The sequence below is a fragment of the Balaenoptera acutorostrata genome, chromosome 15, assembly GCF_949987535.1.
Source record: "Balaenoptera acutorostrata chromosome 15, mBalAcu1.1, whole genome shotgun sequence".
NCBI lineage: Eukaryota > Metazoa > Chordata > Mammalia > Artiodactyla > Balaenopteridae > Balaenoptera > Balaenoptera acutorostrata.
This window is the reverse complement of record NC_080078.1, coordinates 65,973,435-65,993,146: the sequence shown is the minus strand read 5'-3', so window position 1 is coordinate 65,993,146 and position 19,712 is coordinate 65,973,435. Positions and strand designations below refer to the sequence as shown.

At 38.6% G+C, this 19,712-nt stretch overlaps 1 protein-coding gene across 2 annotated transcripts in view; it reads left to right on the top strand.

Moving 5' to 3' along the window:
• Positions 1–19,712, top strand: part of LOC103020194 (ubiquinol-cytochrome-c reductase complex assembly factor 1) — a 96,916-nt gene that overhangs the window by 27,228 nt on the left and 49,976 nt on the right. For both annotated transcript variants that reach the window (XM_007193228.2, XM_007193227.3), the window contains 3 exons: positions 805–912; positions 7,276–7,348; positions 13,947–14,004. In XM_007193228.2, coding sequence (XP_007193290.1) covers positions 805–912; positions 7,276–7,348; positions 13,947–14,004 — 239 coding nt within the window. The remainder of the gene's footprint in view (positions 1–804; positions 913–7,275; positions 7,349–13,946; positions 14,005–19,712) is intronic.

Below are 19,712 nucleotides of genomic sequence, written 5' to 3'. Positions count from 1 at the left end.
GAAGGTGAGGGTCAGGGAAGTAAAGTGACTTGCCCAAGGTCACAAGGATGGGAAGAGACAGACCAACTGAATATTGGAACCTAAGGTGTCTGATCCCATGTCCTATATTTCTTCCATTGTACTCTCTTGCTTGGAAAACACTTTAGGGAAAAAGTGCCGTAGATTTCTTTATATGTTAAAAATAAAGTAATATTTAACTTACAGAGAATTTCTTATTGGATATATAGCCTGCCTTCATTTAGAGAGGCTTAGCATTAGAATAGGTTTTCCTTTGAATTTATTTGCAAACTACAAAACTTATATCTCCTATAGTCATTAATAAAAAATACAAGAGTTTAAAAACATTTATTCAGTGCATGCTTTGATTGATTATGACTTTGAATGACTTCTGACTGCTTTCAGACAGTATTTTTCTTTCCTTTTCCCATAATGTCAATAAACATAGAACATGTTTCTCAGAATTGTTCTTTGGGAGGTGGGGGTCAAGATTTCTTTTTTAAAGTACTCTTTTCCATAGAGCTTTTATTCTGATACCCCAAATCTATCATTTCCTAGACAGGGGTTCATAGACATATGGTCAGTGAGGTGGGTATGTCTGCTCTGGAATTTAGAGGACACCTATTAGGGTTCCAGATGTGTTTGTACTGAGTGATAAGGTACCCAGAAAAATGAGAATTAAAAATTCTAGGTAAAAAAAAAAAAATCTAAGCAATAAAAAATGCCCTTAGACCCTAGTGAGAAATAAAAACATTCTTTTAAAAAAACTTTTTTGCAACTAATTTTGGTTTCCTTCTTTTTGAGTAGCTTTCTTCTACCAAGGATTCCCCACAGCCTGTTGAGGAGAAGGTTGGTGCCTTCACAAAGATAATAGAAGCCATGGGATTCACAGGACCTTTGAAATACAGTAAATGGGTAAAGTCTTTTAAGTTTTTTTCATTTTTCTTCTTGAGCTTTGTGCTTTCTGCTCTTCACAGAAGATTTTTTTAAAGCTTCTGCTTTGCTTTTTGTGAAATGCTTACATTATTTTGAGAGCTTCAAAATATGTTGTTGTCCCCTTGCCCCCCGTTCCAAGTCAGGTCTATACAGCATGTGGGGCTGAAATACTCCCTCTACTCCCTTAACCTGATTCCTTAGAAGTATCTCAGTAGCAGGCAATCCAATAACACTGGTCTTTCCAGGTCTTTGCTACATGATATGCCATATAGATGAGTTCTAAGAAGTTAGATGGGCCAAATGTTCTGATGGGCACTGCTCTTAAGGAAACACTCTCTGTGATTCATAAGTGATTTTCCCTAGATCATTGTAGTGACTTTCTTTAAAATTTTACTAATAAGCATTTTTAAAATTAATCAATTCTATGATTTATTGTAATTCATATTATGAGGGCTGTTTGCTAACTGTGTCATTCCTAATCATTCCTAGTCTTGGCCTAGCATGTTATCTGTTTTATGGTACTTGCTATAAATGAATGAATGTCCTCTCTACATCAGGTGCTACTGCCCCTGGACTTTTATAGCAATGCCTCTAACCAATTAAAATAATAAAACACACGTATTTGGGTTTTTCTCAGCCCAGTTATCTCCTAGTACTACGGTTTCTCTCTACAGTTATGGCAAAAGTACCTTTTAATACTTTTCAAGGTTGCTAGAATGTTGGATAAGCCTAATCAGTCATAAGTTATATATTAAAGCAAACCAACACAAATCAGTAGGGAAGACTTTTCTAGAAAACATCATAACTTTGCCCAAAATGACTAAATTATTCCAGTTACACCATTTTAACAAATTGGAGTAAAATTAGAATTTCAATTTTATTGTGGACTTTTAGTTTCTTCTTATAATATCTGGCTCTCTTCCTAACAATTCTCACTGTAGCAAATATAGGCTTCTCTCTATAATCTCCGTTTTACATAAATTGAACGGTGATTCCACAAGCATTTTGTTTGTAAGGGGCTTTGAAAAGTATAGAAGATAGCACACACATTACTAGGTTATAATGATGTCCTTGAGACCCTAAGGTTATGAAGTGTCTTCTTAATCATTAATGAAATATTAGTTATGCTCATTAAAGTTATCTTTTTTTACATCATAATTCTTTGACAAATGATAATCACTGGTATATTTGGTAATATTATTAACCAGGATCTTTTCCTTTATTAAAAAAAATATTTGCGATAATACATTTGGATTTAAAAACTTAAAATGTGTGTTTTGTTTGAAAGTAAGAAACTAAAAGAAAAGGGAAATGAGAGCAGAAAGAAAGAAAAGAGAAAAAATTTACTGTTTTATTCATTTCTTGATGGTTGAGTTCCACTTGGTTGCTTCCATATGCTTTTGTCTTGTCCGTATTTTTATGATTCCAGAGGGAAAGTTGGCTACCATTTGGAGGATTACTAAATCATCAGGAAAATTTCTTCACTGTTTTAGTTTAAGTTAGTCTCTGATTTTTCTTGGTTCCCTTGTGACCTCAACTAAGTCCCTAATATTTGCATTTAAAAACTCTTTTGTGATGTGGCAGTGTCTACTTCCTGTAACCTTCATTTTTTAAATTTGTAATATCAAAACATCAAAGTATGACATTCTAGTATATTTTGGGTGGGAAGATATAGGTATAATTTTCCATATTGAAAGATTGAGAGCCCTTTTCAGCAAATGTTGACTCAGAAATCTATGGCAGACACGTGTATTGGGTTGCACTGGCAAGAATCTTTGAATTTTGTGTTTTCTCATGTCTTTCATTAGGGAGTAAAATGTCTGCTTGTCTCGCTGCCTCAGCAGTATCAGCCAGCTTTCCTCCATCTTTTTATGTAATGTTTTCATGTGTAGTTCCATTTTTCTTCTAGATCCATATTTAGGAATTTAAATGTGGCTTTCCCTTACCTATTTGATTATCCTGAAATAACCATTCTTTTTCATTATCTTTATGGAGCAATATCAGATAAGGATAACATTTAACAGATTGAGCCACATGTCATTGAATAAGCACTTTTCAGATTAGCATTAAGCCAAAAAGTTATTCCTGTTCTGAAGGACACTGACAAACTGGAATGCATTCAGAAGTGGGCAGTGAGCCTTGTGAAGGCTTCAGAAACTGTTGAATGCAGAGTGGTTGAAGGAAATAGGGATACTTTGCCTGGAAAAGAGAAGACATAATTGTTCTTCTCAGGTGTTTGAGGGGCAAATGTAAAAAAAATGGAGACTTAATCTGAGGTATTCCAGTGTGCAGATTATGTTTAATGAATGTTACATGAAGCAGATTCATGTTCAATATAACAAAACTTTATCAAGAATTGTCCTCCAGTGGGATAGGTAGCCTCACAAGGTCATTGGACTTGTTTGAACAGGGGCCCAGATAGTTGACCGTGAATCAAGAATGCTGTAGAAGGAATTCCAGTACAGAATAGAAAGTTCAAATGACTTCAAAGCCCCTTCCAACTCTCACACAGCTGTTTTAGTGTAAGCCTTTTACTAGATTTGTTTTTTATCTTGTAGGATGGTACAAAATGCATCAGTTAGTGGGAGAGCTGATTTTCATTTCCTAAACCTGTTTTAGGTGCTTGTGTTTTAGTCAAGTAGACTGATGAAGTCTTCCAAAGTTAGAATGAAGTCATCTGAGGACCAGAACAATTTGTATTGACTGGATGGAAATTTAGTCCACCTACTTCTTTAACTTATATTAATGCATGAATCTTGAAGAGGTTCTTTCCCCGAGTTGTTATTTCCAGTCCCTGTGTGATGGTCTTAAGGGACTTGCTTTAGAGATTTGCCCAGGAAAATGGCTCACCCAGGTATAAAGGTTTGGCCTCGCTGCAGGAAAAGTGAGGAACTATAAAATGCTCCTGATTGCTGCAGTATGAGCACTGTATAAATACACTGGCCAATCTGGTGAGGTCTTCATTATTTTGTAATGAATGCTTGCTTCATGAACATGTTGTGGGGAAAAACCTCTTTCTCATGGAACGATTTGGGCCTTGGAGGCAAGTGTTCCTTTCCTTAGGCAGAGTGATTGATTATGAACCAGAAGACTATATATGAGAATCAGAAGGAAACTGCCGAGTTAAAAAAAAAAATCAAGACATAGACCATTAGGAATTTTACTTAAAATTATAAATGTATTGATAGTTGAACTAGGCCTTAAGTTCCATGAAAAGAGTTTTTAACTGCTTTGTTTACTGCTGTATTCCTAGTGTCCAAATCAGTTTTAGGCACTGAGTTAGGTGCTCAATAAATTATTTGTTGACTGAAACAAAAGCTTATACATGTCCTAAACTCTCTGTTTCAAGGATAGGAATAGGCCTGTCAAGCCCAAAGCATTAGGATAACGATATCATTAGGATATCATTAGTTTGGTGATGGTACAAACCAGTGCTTCCCAAAATGTGTTCTGTGTCAAATAGTTCCCAGAACCTCAGGTGTTAAAAAGTTAAACATGCTTCTTTTTTAGACTGCTGATATGGTGAATTACACTTATTGATTTGTGAATGTTGAATCAACTTGGCATTCCTGGGATAAATCCCAGTTGATCATGATATGATCTCCTTTTAAAATATTGATGTTAGTATTTTGTTAAGGAGTTTTGGATCTATGCTTATGAAGGCTATGGTTTTGTAGTTTTGTTTTCTTCTGATGACTTTGGTTTTGACACCAGGGTAATGTTGGCTCATAGAATGAGCTGGGAAGTGTTCTTTCCTTTTTTTTTCTGGAAGAGTTTGTGTAGATTTGGTATCATTTCTTTAGATATTCTATAGAATTCTCTAGTGATGCCATCAAGCCTGGAGTTTTCTTTGGGGAAAGGTTTTTAGCCACAAATCCAATTTTTAAAATAGAGATAGGACTATTTATGTTATTTATTTATTCTAGTGAGCTTTGGTAGTTTGTATCTTTCAATGAATTTGTCCATTTCATCTAAGTAATCACATTTATTGGCCTAAAGTTGTTCAAAATATTCCCTTATTATCCTATTAATATCTTTAGGATATATAGTGATGTTCCTCTCCTCTCTGATTCCTGATGTTGGTAATTTGTATCTTCTCTGTTTTTCCTTCTTTTCCCTCCTATATCAGTTCTACTAAATTTTTGTCAATTTTATTGATATTTTCAGAGAACCAGCTTTGGCCTCTTTTTTTTTTTTTTTTTTTAAATTATTTATTTATTTATTTATTTATTTATTTTTTGGCTGTGTTGGGTCTTCGTTTCTGTGCGAGGGCTTTCTCCAGTTGCGGCGAGCGGGGGCCACTCTTCATCGCAGTGCGCGGGCCTCTCACTATCGCGGCCTCTCTTGTTGCGGAGCACAGGCTCCAGACGCGCAGGCTCAGTAGTTGTGGCTCACGGGCCTAGTTGCTCCGCGGCATGTGGGATCTTCCCAGACCAGGGCTGGAACCCGTGTCCCCTGCATCAGCAGGCAGACTCTCAACCACTGCGCCACCAGGGAAGCCCTTTGGGCTCTTTTGATTTTCTGTGTTATTTTTCTGTCTTCAATTTCATTGATTTCTGCTCTTATCTTTATATATCATTCTTTCTGCTTGCTTTTAGGTTTAATTTGCTCTTTTTTTTCTTTAGTGTCTCACCATTTGTTTAAATGTGGACTTCCAATGCTGATTTACTGCCCATATAAGTATATCTGATTTCCATTTGTTATATGTTCTGTTCTGTTTTCCCCCATATGAACTTTAGACTAAAATCATTGAAAACTTAACATTAGCAAATGAAAAAATCTTAATTGCAATCAAAGACATAATATTTTAATTTATTATAGGTATTTCTGCCCATCAGAAACTGAAATATGAATATTATATAGTATTGGATATAGTATATCCTTGGTGACTTTGAACCTTAATAACAAAACAGCTCTGCTAAAATTCTAGATTGGTTTTTGTTCAGTTGCTATGCCATTCTCTTTGCATATATGTATTTTTTAGTCTTTGTATATTTGAGTAATTTTCTCTGTCATTTTAAGGAAAGATAAGCTTCTATGAGCCTTTTGTTGATGGACTAATTTAATTGTATCCTTAAGGAAATATTTTGAAAGCCCTTAGAAATTCTTCTTCTTTTAGCACTGAGTTGGTCTTCAGACCTACAGTTCAACCCTTACAAGAATTTATTTTTCATTTTTAGGTTTTTGTGAAGGCATAATGTACATACAGTAAAATATACAAATCTTAAGTATACAGCTCAGTGAATAAATTAAAACCACCACCCAGATCAAGATTCTAAGAGAATTCTTAGTGCTTTGGGGAATAGTAAAAGGTTGATCCTTTTACTATATTTTACATTCATTAGAAACTCTTATTTATAAACATTGTATTCTGTTAATCAGCGAACTATAAAACTAGGGAAAACATAAAAAACAATGACCCCCTCCCTTCAGGGAAAAAAAAGACTTACAGAATAGTTAATAGGACCAGAAGGGGTCAAATGGAAAGCAGCAGTCCTACATTCAACCACAGGGGTGTGGAATAAAATTCACATTTTATGGCAAGGCAAGAAAAATTTAAACAAAAAATCTTCTCTGCCCTTTGGCACCCTCTCCCCCCTCATTGTGGATTGTGTATGTGCATTATGCATCACCAAACCTCCCCCAATGGCAGGAATACCTGCTCAACCATAAACAACAACATTCTCCTAGCATCAGCAAGACAACTCCTTAAAAGGTAACATTCCTCTTGATCTTATAAGGGGTCATATGACCCACCACGATGAAGGTCTAGATTATATAAACTGTCAATAGTAAGTCATTTGATGTACAGCCCTCTGCTCAAAAAACTTATATAACTGTGTCTTGATTCCTAATGAGTAGAACAGTTCTCAGAACTTTCTGAGATACTCTTCTCCAGTTATAATCCTTAAATTGGCTCAAATAAAATTTTCCATTTCTTTCTTAAAAAAAAAAAAAAGAATAGTTACTAGAGCTTCTGAGGAAAAATCAAAGGATTGAGGGCTTTGTTTGATTTTGGTCAGGAGAATGGGTAATTTTTTTAATATAAAGGGTTTCAGATTATAAAGAATTAATGTGGATGGTTCTGAATGGTGGTTTAGAGGCTGAAACGTGGTGAAATGGGTTTGAATTAAAGGAGAGAGTTCGTCTAAATATTGGAAAAACCTTTTTGACATTTTGATGCCAAAATCGTAAAATTGTGTGAAGTCTGTGAATGGCTCGAGACAGGTTTGGACCCATCCTTCTAGTTGAAAAAAAAATAAGATTCTGTGACCTACATCTAATGGCACTAGAACATTCACTTGGTCGTGTCTTGAGTTTGGTTTTATTTTCTTTGTCTAGAAGATTAAGATTGCGGCCCTGCGCATGTATACTAGCTGTGTGGAGAAAACTGACTTCGAGGAATTCTTTCTAAGTAAGTTACTATTTTTGATAGTTGTGAAAAGGAAAATGAATCTACTTTTCATTTTTATGATTGTGTCTTGGTAGGATCGGTTTTTTTTTTAAGTTACTAGTAAAACAGTTTTTCCTGAACAAAATGTATAATAAAAGCTGCTTATTTTTCTCTTTTAATAGAATAAACAAAGGCCAAAAAAACCCTATAAATAAGACATTTTAACAAGTTTGAAAAAAAACCTAAAAATTTGTCCAGTACTTTGACATCATCATTCCCCCTTGTCCACACATGCATCTTTTTACATAAGAGTACTCAGAGTAAACACATCCTGTTTTACGTTCTGGATGTTTTACTCAGTATTTTTGACATGAAATTCTGGCCAATCAATCATTCCTCTTTTATTTCTAGTTTATAATTGTTTAGTTAACCCTGGAATATGCCTCATGATTTTTCTTCTTTCTGTAGAAGGACTGTTGAGTCAAAAGGCACATATAATTTTATTATTTTTATCCCATTGATAAATTGCTTTCCAAAAGTGTTTTACTGGTTTAGATCATCATCACTAGCAGTTGATTATATCAATACAGTATTCATTTTGTTAATATAAACTGTTGTAGTTATAAACAAGTCATTTAAAGCAGATACTTATAAAGTCATTGGGAAAGTTTAAGCTGTTTCCAGTTCCACAGATTTTGGAAGGAAATGTGTTCTGTGTACATCTGTGGTAATAGTCATTATCCTCAAAGCAACAAACACTTAACTAAATATACTTGATATTTTTCATGGACAGCCAATAATTATATATAATTATGTTAACAACAATGAAGAAAGAGATGAAGTTTTGATTATTTAATAACTATTTTGTTTTTTTAAAATTAAATGCAAGTTTTGTCGATTTTACTATTTCAGCAGATTGAGACAATATTTCATTGGAAACTTAAAATACTGTGCTGAGTTGTAATCCTAATTTAGTATACACCTTCCATTTCTTATTTACTCATAGTAAGGAAAGAAAACTTTCCTCCTTTTTAAATCTCTAACAGTTTCTTCCTTTAGGAAAAATTAGTCTGAAAGGAGAAAATATTCTTTCTCTACCTGATGAAGAGACTATTAATATTAGAAGCTGGATTTTTCTTAAGTGGTTTCTTGAATCCATGTGCTCAAGTTTATTTATTTATTTATTTGTTTGTTTATTTGTTTGTTTATTGGCTGTGTGTTGGGTCTTCGTTTCTGTGCGAGGGCTTTCTCCAGTCGTGGCAAGCAGGGGCCACTCTTCATCGTGGTGCGCGGGCCTCTCACTATCGCGGCCTCTCTTGTTGCGGAGCCCAGGCTCCAGACGCGCAGGCTCAGTAATTGTGGCTCACAGGCCTAGTCGCTCCGCGGCATGTGGGATCTTCCCAGACCAGGGCTCGAACCGGTGTCCCCTGCATTAGCAGGCAGATTCTCAACCACTGCGCCACCAGGGAAGCCCGCTCAAGTATCTTTCATCAGATCTTTTTAAAACCTCATCCTACACATCTATTTAATATTAAGTAACTCATAAACTTATTATAATTATTTTGAAAGGATGTTTACTAGCTATCTTTGTTTAGCTAATCCTCATTATTGAAGATTCTTGAATAATGAGACTATTATTACATATTTAAGTTAATATATCATGCTTCAATTTATAATCTGTTGTAAACTACATATAAAAATAAAAATTTATTAAAATTATTAACTATTATATTTTAATAATTCACACTTACATGGTATGCTTTTATTTTTGTCTCATTTAGGAATTACAAAACGTTGTGAGACCAGAAGGGCTTGTATTCTTATTTTCATTTTTCTTTTGTTTTCAGAAACAATTGAAACTTATAAAAAGGCTAAGTGATTTGCCCAAGGTTGCTTAGTCAAGCCTTGATCCTGTGTCATCTGGCTTAAAATCCAGGAATTTTTCTACTATAAAATATTGCCTGTGAATGAAAGTAACTGCAAAATAGAAATTGTAATCCATTTTAATATTTTTGTGTTTTATAATTTTTTGTATTTCATAGTTATTTTTTAACTTTTTTTTTACTTTTTACTTTTTAAAATTTTTATTATTTATTATTATTTGTGGCTGTGTTTGGTTTTCGTTGCTGTGCACGGGCTTTCTCTAGCTGCGGCGAGTGGGGGCTACTCTTCGTTGCAGCGCGCGGGCTTCTCATTGCGGTGGCTTCTCTTGTTGTGGAGCATGGGCTCTAGGCATGCGGGCTTCAGTAGTTGTGGCGCACAGGCTCAGTAGTTGTGGCACACGAGCTCTAGAGCGCAGGCTCAGTAGTTGTGGCGCACGGGCTTAGTTGCTCCGCGGCATGTGGGATCTTCCTGGACCAGGGCTCGAACCTGTGTCCCCTGCATTGGCAGGTGGATTCTTAACCACTGCGCCACCAGGGAAGCCCTATTTTATAGTTTTTAAATGAGAACTACCTCTGTGAGATGTTCTGTTAGTATTGTGAACTGATGTTTATGTATATTAGAGTGTGTACATCTCAGTGAGCTTTGTCCTAGCCTTGCCCTTTGAAGTAGTTATCTGATGTCACATTTTTCAGTAACACCACTCTTACTTCAGGTTTTCTAAGACTCACTTTGAGAATTACCTTTTAGACCTATATCATGTTCCTTTGTATTATGCTCCATTGTGGTCCATCTTTGTCATTTGTGGTTAGATTAAATTTCAGAATCAAACCAAAGTGGTTCCAAACTGTGACCAGTGAATAAAAAAGGGAGCAAATCTGAAAAGTACCATTTAGAGGCAGAAAAGAATATCTATAAAATAATGAGACTGACTTTCTTGCATCGTGGATTCTAAAGAGTAGGCCAGACAGGTTTGGGGTAAAAGAAGAGAATGTGTATAGATATATTGCTTCCTAAGATTACATCTTTAAAGTGGCTATTGCTCCCTTGGATTTTTGGTATTTTAGGGCTTGACTTTTTAGAGTCCTGAGAATTCAGTAGCTTTTTAAAAGGATAGAAAGTCCCAGGTAGCTGGTCAGTGTCATTCTCACTCTTCCAACAAAAGTGAGACCAGTTATATTTCATGAAGATTGAGTTCTTTACTCAGTAAACAATATGCCTATCAGCCTCTTGGACAGGCCCCCACAAAATGCCAAAGTTATAGATACTCTGTCATCTCAGAGCCAAAGTGTTCAGACGTCTTGATCCAGAGACCTAGATATTGGGGATTCTGACTGGTGAGATACCTTAAGAGCCAACTGTTGTTTCCAAGATGTTCTGATGATGTCATTGTGGCATAAATGAGTGTACCCTCTGTGAGCACGCAGTGTTTGCTAACTGGTCTTTTGGAGATCATTTCTGTTATAAAGAGCACTTAAGGGCAGAGGCGTCCAGCCAATCAATAAAGCTTGTGTTTAATACCACACTGTTGTCTGCAGACTGCTTTGTTTTTAGCCCTTAAGAGTTCATACCTTGGAGAGGAGGCTCCTTAGTGAATAAATTTTGAGTTAATAAAATTGAGGTTCTACCTTTATCTCTTTCTGCTACTAATACTCAGCTATCAAATGTATCAATTTTGTGTAAGTGTATGATAAATACATTTTTTAAAACTTGAAGAAAAAAAAGATTGAGGTTCATCATTTTATTGATGCAGTCTTAAATAGTGAGTTTTTTCAAAGATAATTTAAACGCTAATGTTTAAACAATTCACTAAAAAACAACAATAGTGAATATTTATTGAGTACCTATTAAATACTAACTACTTTGTTAAACGTTCTACAGGCCTTATCTCATTTAATCCTCACAAGAATCCTGTAAGGTAGGTTCTCTTGTTTTCCCATTTTTACAGAGAAGGAAACTGAGGCACTGAGAGGTAAAGTAACTTTACCCAGAGTCCTATACCAAGTAAGAGGTAGAGTTAAGGTTTTGAATCAGGGTGTCTGACGCTGGTGTCTGCATTAAACAAACAACTATGTTAATCCTGCTGCCCCATAATAGTAATGAATTATTTAATTTTATCCAACTTGATGTTGAGGAGGAAAGTACCTAGCCTCAGAAAATAGTGCACTGAGTGTGTACTGGAGCAAGAGTGTGATCATGGCAAGACCCTATAGCAGGTTTTAACTTTGAAGTGTTTAAAGACATTTCATGAAGCTAAAGAGTCTGCTATGTTGTTGAGTTGCTCACAGTCAAACTTTCAGTGGTCTTGTTTTTTAGGGCTTTACCCCGTGGGTTTCTGTTCTGACCCCAGTGGGTACAGGGAGTCAATCATATGCCAGCTCTTTTCCCATCCTCAGCCCTGAGCTGACCCCCAGAGGGAAAATTGTGACCCAAGTCCTGTTGCTGGCCTGTCTGTCTGTCTGTGCTTTCCAGCCGAAGAACTGATTCCCTCTTTGAGAAAATTGGAAAGGCTCCTGGAGGCTGCTGAGAAGCTTTGATGTAGAGGTAGCAACTGAACAGATTGTCCTTTAGAAGCAGCCAAATTTCATTTTCCAGATTGAAAGACAGACTTCCAAGAAAACTTTTCTTTTTAATGTTTTGTTCTAGCATCCAAAAAAGACCGAACTTTAGATCCGGGCTTGAGAGTTTCTCATGGCTGTTCTTGTTCTAGGTAGAGGGTGGTTGGCCCACTCTCAGATGGCATGTGTCTTAATAGCTGAATGGCTAGCCAGACCAGCCTTCACCTCCCTCCTGCTGGGCTCCAAGAGGAAGTCCACTTGACAGCTGCTGGGCACCTCCCAGTAAGCTCACCAGAGTATTTTGGTGTCAGTTTGTGACAGACCTGGACTGAAATCCCAGCCCAGCCACTAGCTTGTTAATATTGTGGCTGCCCGCAAGTTACTTAGCCTTTTCGAGCCCGTTTCCTTATCTCTCGAATGAGGCTTATAATGCCTTTCTTCAGGGTTAAAGTGAGGATGAAGTGAGATAATGTATTGACATGACTAATGGTGGACCTGACAGGAAGTATGGACTCTTAGTGAATGTTAGTTTCTGATACTAGTATTAGAGAGGCAGTTAGCGATTAAGCCGACAGTGTATGGAACCAAGCAGATCTGAATTTGATCCCAGATGTCTCATTTCATAGCTGTGTGACCTTGGGTAATTGTCATGATCTCTCTAAGTCAGTTTTCTCACCTGTCAAATGCGGATAATATCAATACCCACCTCTTAGGAATGTTAGGAGGAGTCATTGAACTAATGCTTGTAAGGTACCTATTATTTCTGACACATAGTAAGCACACAATGAATTACAGCTCTTTATTATTATTGGCGTTGTTAGTGTACCTCACAGGGGTCCTGCTCTGTGTTTTCTATCTTAGTGGCCCCTACTTGTTATCATTTAGTACATTGTATACTTTGTTTGCTGAAAGGCAGAAGATACTACTTCCTTCTTGAGTCATTACTCCAAAGGACAGATTCTACTCTAAGGGCCCGAGTTTCCCACTGATTCTCTTATTTATTTATTTATTTATATAAATTTATTTGTTTTATTTATTTATTTTTGGCTGCGTTGGGTTTTCGTTGCTGCACGCGGGCTTTCTCTAGTTGCGGCGAGCGGGGGCTACTCTTCATTGTGGTGCGCGGGCTTCTCATTGCGGTGGCTTCTCTTGTTGTGGAGCACGGGCTCTAGGCTTGCAGGCTTCAGTAGTTGCAGCACGCGGGCTCAGTAGTTGTGGCTCGCGGGCTCTAGAGCGCAGGCTCAGTAGTTGTGGTGCACGGGCTTAGCTGCTCCACAGCATGTGGGATCTTCCTGGAGCAGGGCTCGAACCCGTGTCCCCTGCATTGGCAGGCGGATTCCTAACCACTGAGCCACCAGGGAAGCCCTCTCTTTTTTCTTTATCCTCTTGCTCCAGCTTTTCTCCCTGCCGTGTAATAAGGAGGGCATATTCTGTGGGGGACCCCTCTTCCAGCCAGAGGCATTTCTTAGAGATCTGAGAATTGAGAGGCTTGGATGTCTAAGCCCTGAGCTGATTTTTGGTTTCTTAAACCAAGGAGAAGTCCTACCTGGTTTGTCATTCCTGGGGGTGGTGAACAACCTTTCGTTAGATATTATCTGCTTTCTTATTCAACTGTAGCTCCCTAGAGTCCTGCTTCTTTCTTCTGATCATTTATTTTGGTTGAATCATTTAGCATACCCATTGGGTCACCTTAGAGAAAGAAAGCAGGAAAGGGAGATGGACAAGAAGAGCTTCCATTTCTCAGCAGGGCTCAAGTGAAAAAAAGCCTCTAGTTAAGTGGGGTAGGTAAGGTGGTGTCTGCCTAGCTTTCCAGAAGAATTGGAGCCCAGGAGGGGAAAATAACATTGAATTACAGTTGGAAGGAATTATAAAGATCATCCAGGCCACATTATAGAAAGTGAGAAAACTGAGGCTCAGAGAAGAGAAGTGACTTCCCCAAGTCCACACAGCAAGGTGGTAACAGGGCTGGAACTAGAAGCCTGTTTGTCTGACTGCGTTCAATGCTCTTTCAACCCATGGGCTTGCCTTGTGGTTCCATTGGCCTTCTCTATGATAGCATAATCAGAGAGCACTGTGACTACCATATATTTTAGTTGAACAGATTCCTACCGATATTTCAAATATAGTCCATATTCCTCTTCTAAACCTTCACATATTTATACTTTATTGTTATTTTCTAGGGTGTCAGATGCCTGATACATTCAATTCATGGTTTCTCATAACTCTACTTCATGTCTGGTAAGTGAGCAATTTAAGTGAAGTCACCAAATGTATTTTTTTTTTTAAAAACACTGCTGACTTGTTAAGGTATAGCCTTCAGCAGGGCTGATTATATGAAATGGCAGTTGTTCAGGCATTAAAAGCTGTTCCTTTCATTTTAATAACTGGTGTCTTATAGCACATTTTTTAATTAAAGGTCAAAGCATAGTCCCAGAAAGAAACTAATATTTGTAGGATTTTCTCAAAGAACACCTAACCCAGTGAACAATGCTATCAGTATCTGTAAGAGACCCTGTGAGCTTGGGTGGAAAGTTCTTTCCCTTCGCTGTTTTAGGAAAGTTCACATTTACGTAAAAGTGGTTTGAATTGTGAGCATCCGTGGTCATTTTCATTGCTGGTCATCAGAAACCTATAACAAATTATAGCACTGACATTTACGCCTGTACCTCTAAAATGTGCATACAGGTTAGATTCATGCCAGGTTTGTTGCATGTAAAAATATTTAACACCTTAAACAGTATATTTTTTCTTCAGCTGCAAATTAAGTAGCCAAAAAAATCAATTTTTCATCTAATGTTACACAGTATTAAAGGTCAGAAGGATATAGGAGAGACGTTGAAGTGGGGGCTGGGGACTATTTATTGAACTGCCAGATCTTGGGAAAGTAAATTCTGGAGAACTAAGTTTACTACTTTGACCGTAGTGAGTATCTGAGGAACGTGGGGAATGGTTGCCCTGTGAAAAGGACCCTTGTTTGAGACTGCCTTCAGCGGAGCTTTGCATCACAGGACTGACTACTATATAAAGACTTTTTGGTTTTGATCACCTCTGAAATATTTCTTCTGAACTCACATAGTCAGTGAGATTGGCTAAGGGGCCTAAGGTGGCAGTTCATGTTGTTTTTTCCTAAGCTGCTAGTTTGTTGAGTGTACACTGTGTCCTGGGCAGTCAGTAAGCTATGTCAGGAAGCTCACAGTCTAGTGAGGGAGATAAGACATATATAATAGTCAGTTATAAATTGGACTGGCTAAGTTCTGTCATAAATCTGAGTAAGTAGTGCCTGTAGGATCACAGAGGAAGCTGCAACTATCAAAACCCTTGAAATGTGCCGTGTCTTTTAGTCAGGCAGCTAAGAAGGCCAACCACCTTCTGTCTGTATGGTGAAGGTTAGGAAAAGGTTCAGGGAGGGCAGCTGGATGTACTGAGAGGAAAACTACTTTTTCAAGGGTAGAGGACTGCAGAGGTGGCCCTGTGGAATTACTCACTGGAAAGGTGGGAGGGTTGAGAGGAGGCTAGGCTGTTCCCAGAGGAGCTCAAAGATAATATTCAGAGTCAGAATGAAAGACTCTTTATTGCCCAATAGCCAGAGGTATCAGAGTGTTAGAGGGAGTGGATGGCAAAATAAAAAATATAATCCTTGTGACCACATCCCAAGGTCAATACCTGACTGCTAGCAGCTGGGAGAACCTTGAAACTACTTGTAGTTCTTTCAAGTTAGCCACCATTTCCAAATGTGCCTGCTGAGCCTTCCTTGCTGAGGTTGGTTTAATTTCTCAGAGGAGTGGGGAGTACCACCACCAGTTAAGTAGGGGGAGGGAGGCCTGTCTATGCTTGGTGTCCCCTCCGTCCTTCCTCCTTGGTTCTCATGACCTGTGGGCTTCAGTGGGATGAATCAGCAAACGCTTATTGTGTTAAGGACTGGGGGGCACTGGAGAGTAGGATATGACATGGCATGCCCCTTCAAGAAACTTAGTCGAGTGGAAAACAGGCACAGTACAATTGCCTGTACTGGATGACAATGAAAGAAGTGCTGTGCCCAAGGCATAAGCAGATACTATGGAAGGACAAGGAGGTGTGACTAAATCCAAATTTGGTGGATGAGGAAGTACGTATTGGACAAAGAGTTGCTCTGTGGTAGAGGTGACATTTGAGATGTACCATGAAGGGTGAGTAGAATTTCTGTCAGAGAAAAGGAGGGCATTTGGGTTGAGGGAAGTATTAGGAGCAAAACATAGAACATGTACAAGAACATGGAGTATTTGAGGGCAGCCAAGTTGTCTGAAGCACTCAGACAAGTTGTCTGAAGGGCTGGTTTGTGGAGGAATATAGTAGAAAGGGTCACCAGAAAGTTACTTTAGTGTCCAATTGTGCTATGATCCTCCAAGAAGAATTGGGGAAACTCTCTTAGAGTGAATAAGGGATCCACCCCAAGTCTGCAGAAAAGCTATGCTCTTCTAAGTCCTGTTTTCTTAGCCCGAAGCTCCAGGAGGGTAACTGAGGGATCACCAAATCCAGTATTACAGGGCTCAGTGGACTTGCTAGGGATGTGCAGGGTTGAAATACCTTCTGTGGGTGGTAGTGTGAGGGAGAGGTGGGGAGGCTTAGAAAGCAGTCATAAAAATAGAATCTGCCCCCCCGCCCTGCCCCGTGGGGAAAAAAAAAACCCCACAAAACTAGAATACCCTGGCAGTGGACCTTACAGAAAGCTTGCTTAGGTTCCCAAGGGTGATGACTCCCTGTTGGCTCTCAGAATAGGGACAGGATTTCTCATATCCTGTTAGTTCCCTGTAAGAGGTGTTGATGTTTCCCTTATCCTGTCTGCTTTCTCTGGTTCCCAAGTTTTTATGTGTATTGGGATTTAGGACTGGGACCCCTCCAGTTCCTAGAAAGCCCTTATCAGTTGTGTATTCTTGTGAGCTTGCAGCTTTGGTGACTATGTGTCCTTTGTCTTTGCTGAACAAAATTAGTATTCACCATGGCTACTGAAAAAATGCTGAGAGAGGTTGCTGTGTGGGGTTTCCAGCATTCCCATGTGGACTTGATAAAAGCCAACCTCCTCCTTTGTTCCCTGTCTGGGACAGTGGCATTGTGATCCATTCAGGTACCCACACCAGAAACCTGGGAAGCCTCCTTGACTTTTCCCTCACTCCCTTCATCTGGTCAGGCACCAGTTTCACCATCTGAAACTTTTTTGACCATGACCCATAGGAACAAATGCATTTTACATTGCAATCCAGAACACACACATGTATCTGACACAAACGTTTTGTAAAACTTATCCTTACAATGTCAGATGATCTCTGATAGTTTCTACTCCATTTGAATTCATTTAAAACAGAAATTCAAGATGTCACCCACTAAATTGATTTCACTGGGTTACAAGTAACAGTACCTGAAAACTGGTGTTTGGCCTTCAACTTCCCTCTTCCTGTGCCATTGGTCTTCTCAATACAAATTGGATTAGTATACACACACACACACACTCTCCTTAATATTCTCCATTGTTCTCAGGATAAAGTATGTTTCCTAGCATGGCATTCATATCCCACCAAATATGCCACCTGTGCCACTCTCGTCTGGTACCACTACCACCATCACTCCCTCCCCTGCAAGAAAAAATTAAACTATGTAATAGAAATTTCAGGTCTTCTGCACAAAGTTTTCTCCTGCCTAGAAAGTCCTTCTCCTTCCTCTCCACCTGACAAACTCCTATTTTTTGTTCAATATCCAACTCAGATATCTCTGCTTTGAAGCCTTCCCTTCCCTCTGAAGGCAGAGTTAGTTCCTCTTCTGAGTTCCTTTAATATTTTGATTACCTCTCTTATAGCACTCATCACATAACATTTTTATATTTTATCATATATGTGTCAATCTTCCTTGTGGATGGTGAATTTATTGAGACCAAGAATTATTTTTATTTTCCTTTTGGAGAGATATGAAAATGAGGTATTTCTTTGGCTCGATAAATGTTGATTAAATAATCTATGGCCTCAGATCTGACTTGGCTCCTATGGCAATTGGAAGGGTCGTTGCCACTGCCTGTTAGTGGGGAGAGTGGCAAAGCTCTGCGCCTACTTAAGTTTCCCTGGGGGGTGAGATGTATGTAGGTAGAATTTATGTTGGTGTTCTAAGTATTAATAGATTTGCAGAGACCCCCATTTTAAAATTTGTCATGGAACACTAGTATGTTATAGATGCAGAAATTAATTTTAGAAAATGGAATGGAATAAATAAAATTAGAATATGCCCATGATGGAGGTAGAGTGGAGAGGAAAATGCAGTTTGTATTTTTAAAAATTATTTTAAAGTCAGGTATATCATAAATATAATAACTACTAGGCCCTTTACAGTACTATTTTAAAAATTATTTACTTATATTATCTCACACATTCTTATAACTGCTTTATTCCTGTTTATATGAGAGATCAAAGACTGAGAGCAGTCAGAGAGCTTGGCCACAGAACTAGTTAGTACATGGTAGAGAGGAAATTCAAGTATGGGTCTGGCTAACTTTGAGTTGCTTTAAGTTGCTTTCCTCATTGGTAACTAAAACTACTGAAGTATCTAATTAAATAATTATTTATTAATACGAATAATATTTAATATTAGTGATACTATTTATTACTTAGTTAAGTACCTGCTTATTCTTAAACATAAATCCATAAAATTACAGCATTTGTTTTCTAATTGAACCTACGGTATGCAGCAGATTTGTACCCTGCCCTCATAGGGCTGAGGGTGTGGGGGAGAGACCTGAAAGAAGTCATTAATAAAATACAACTGGGATGGGTGCTGTGAGAGTAAGTGACAGGGCTCTGTGGGGGAAGAGGGATACATAACTTAGTTGAGGGGGTGTGGCTCACTCAGGGAGGGCTTCACTGAAGAGATGACATTTAAACTGACCCCTGAATAATGAGTAGAAGTTAGCAAGTCAAAGAGTGGATGAAAAAGCATTGCAGGCAGAAAAAGCATTGGTGGGGAGGGAGTTTAGGAAACCAGCAGAGCCCTTTTTACAGATGAGCTTTTATGCTCAGCCACAGTGTATGAGTAGATAAAAGGATTGCTAGTTGGGTTGAAGAAGTGGGAATGACCTGCTCACTTCAGGTCTTCCCAACACGCCCACTGATAAGGGACCCTTACGTAGCTCCCTGGAAACTCAGAGCAGTTTAAAAACCGCAGATCTAGTCCAGCTCCCTCATTTTACAAATGGGGAGATGATCTTGGCGATTTTAAAGGATTTTTCACAGGCCTCTTTATCTGTAATGGAGGATCCGAGACTCAAATCCAAAACTGACTCTGCGAACTGCTCCTTCTGCAACACTTTGCTTCCTGCGTGCGTGTCCCCTTTCGGTGGTCGTGGGATGGGAGTCTGTGGCCCTGAATTTGAACTGCATACCACCGACCAGCAACTGTATGAAACTGTGTTTCTTAGCACTCACTGTGTGTGTCCTGGGAGAGGCAACAAGTAAACCTGAAAATAGTACAGGGTGCCAAGGGCCGTGTTTGATAAGCAGACATACAGATCTTTTGGAGCACGGGGAAGGGAGGCAGCCTGGGGATAGTCAAAGAAAGCAGTTGCATTGGCCCTCTGGGGTCTAGAACTAGAGGACATGGGGTCTTGAGGAGTTATTAGGAGAGGAAGAATTAATTGTAAACTACTTTTTAAGATGTCCCAACTGAGAAAGAAAGATGAGAGGATGATCACTAGAGGGAGAAATAGGATGGAGGGGGGAAGCATTTTGTTATTTGTTTTTTGTTTTAAGATGGGGAAACACTGGAACATTTTTATAAGCCTAAGGGAAGAAGCCTCTGGGAACGAAGAGAAAGAAGTAAAGTGTGGAGATGGAAGGGGTTGGAAAACAGACTGGGTCCAGTCTCAGTCTAGCCAGAGAACCGCCCTGGCAGACACTCCTGGCCTTTCCAAGAGGGCTCTTTAACCACCACCA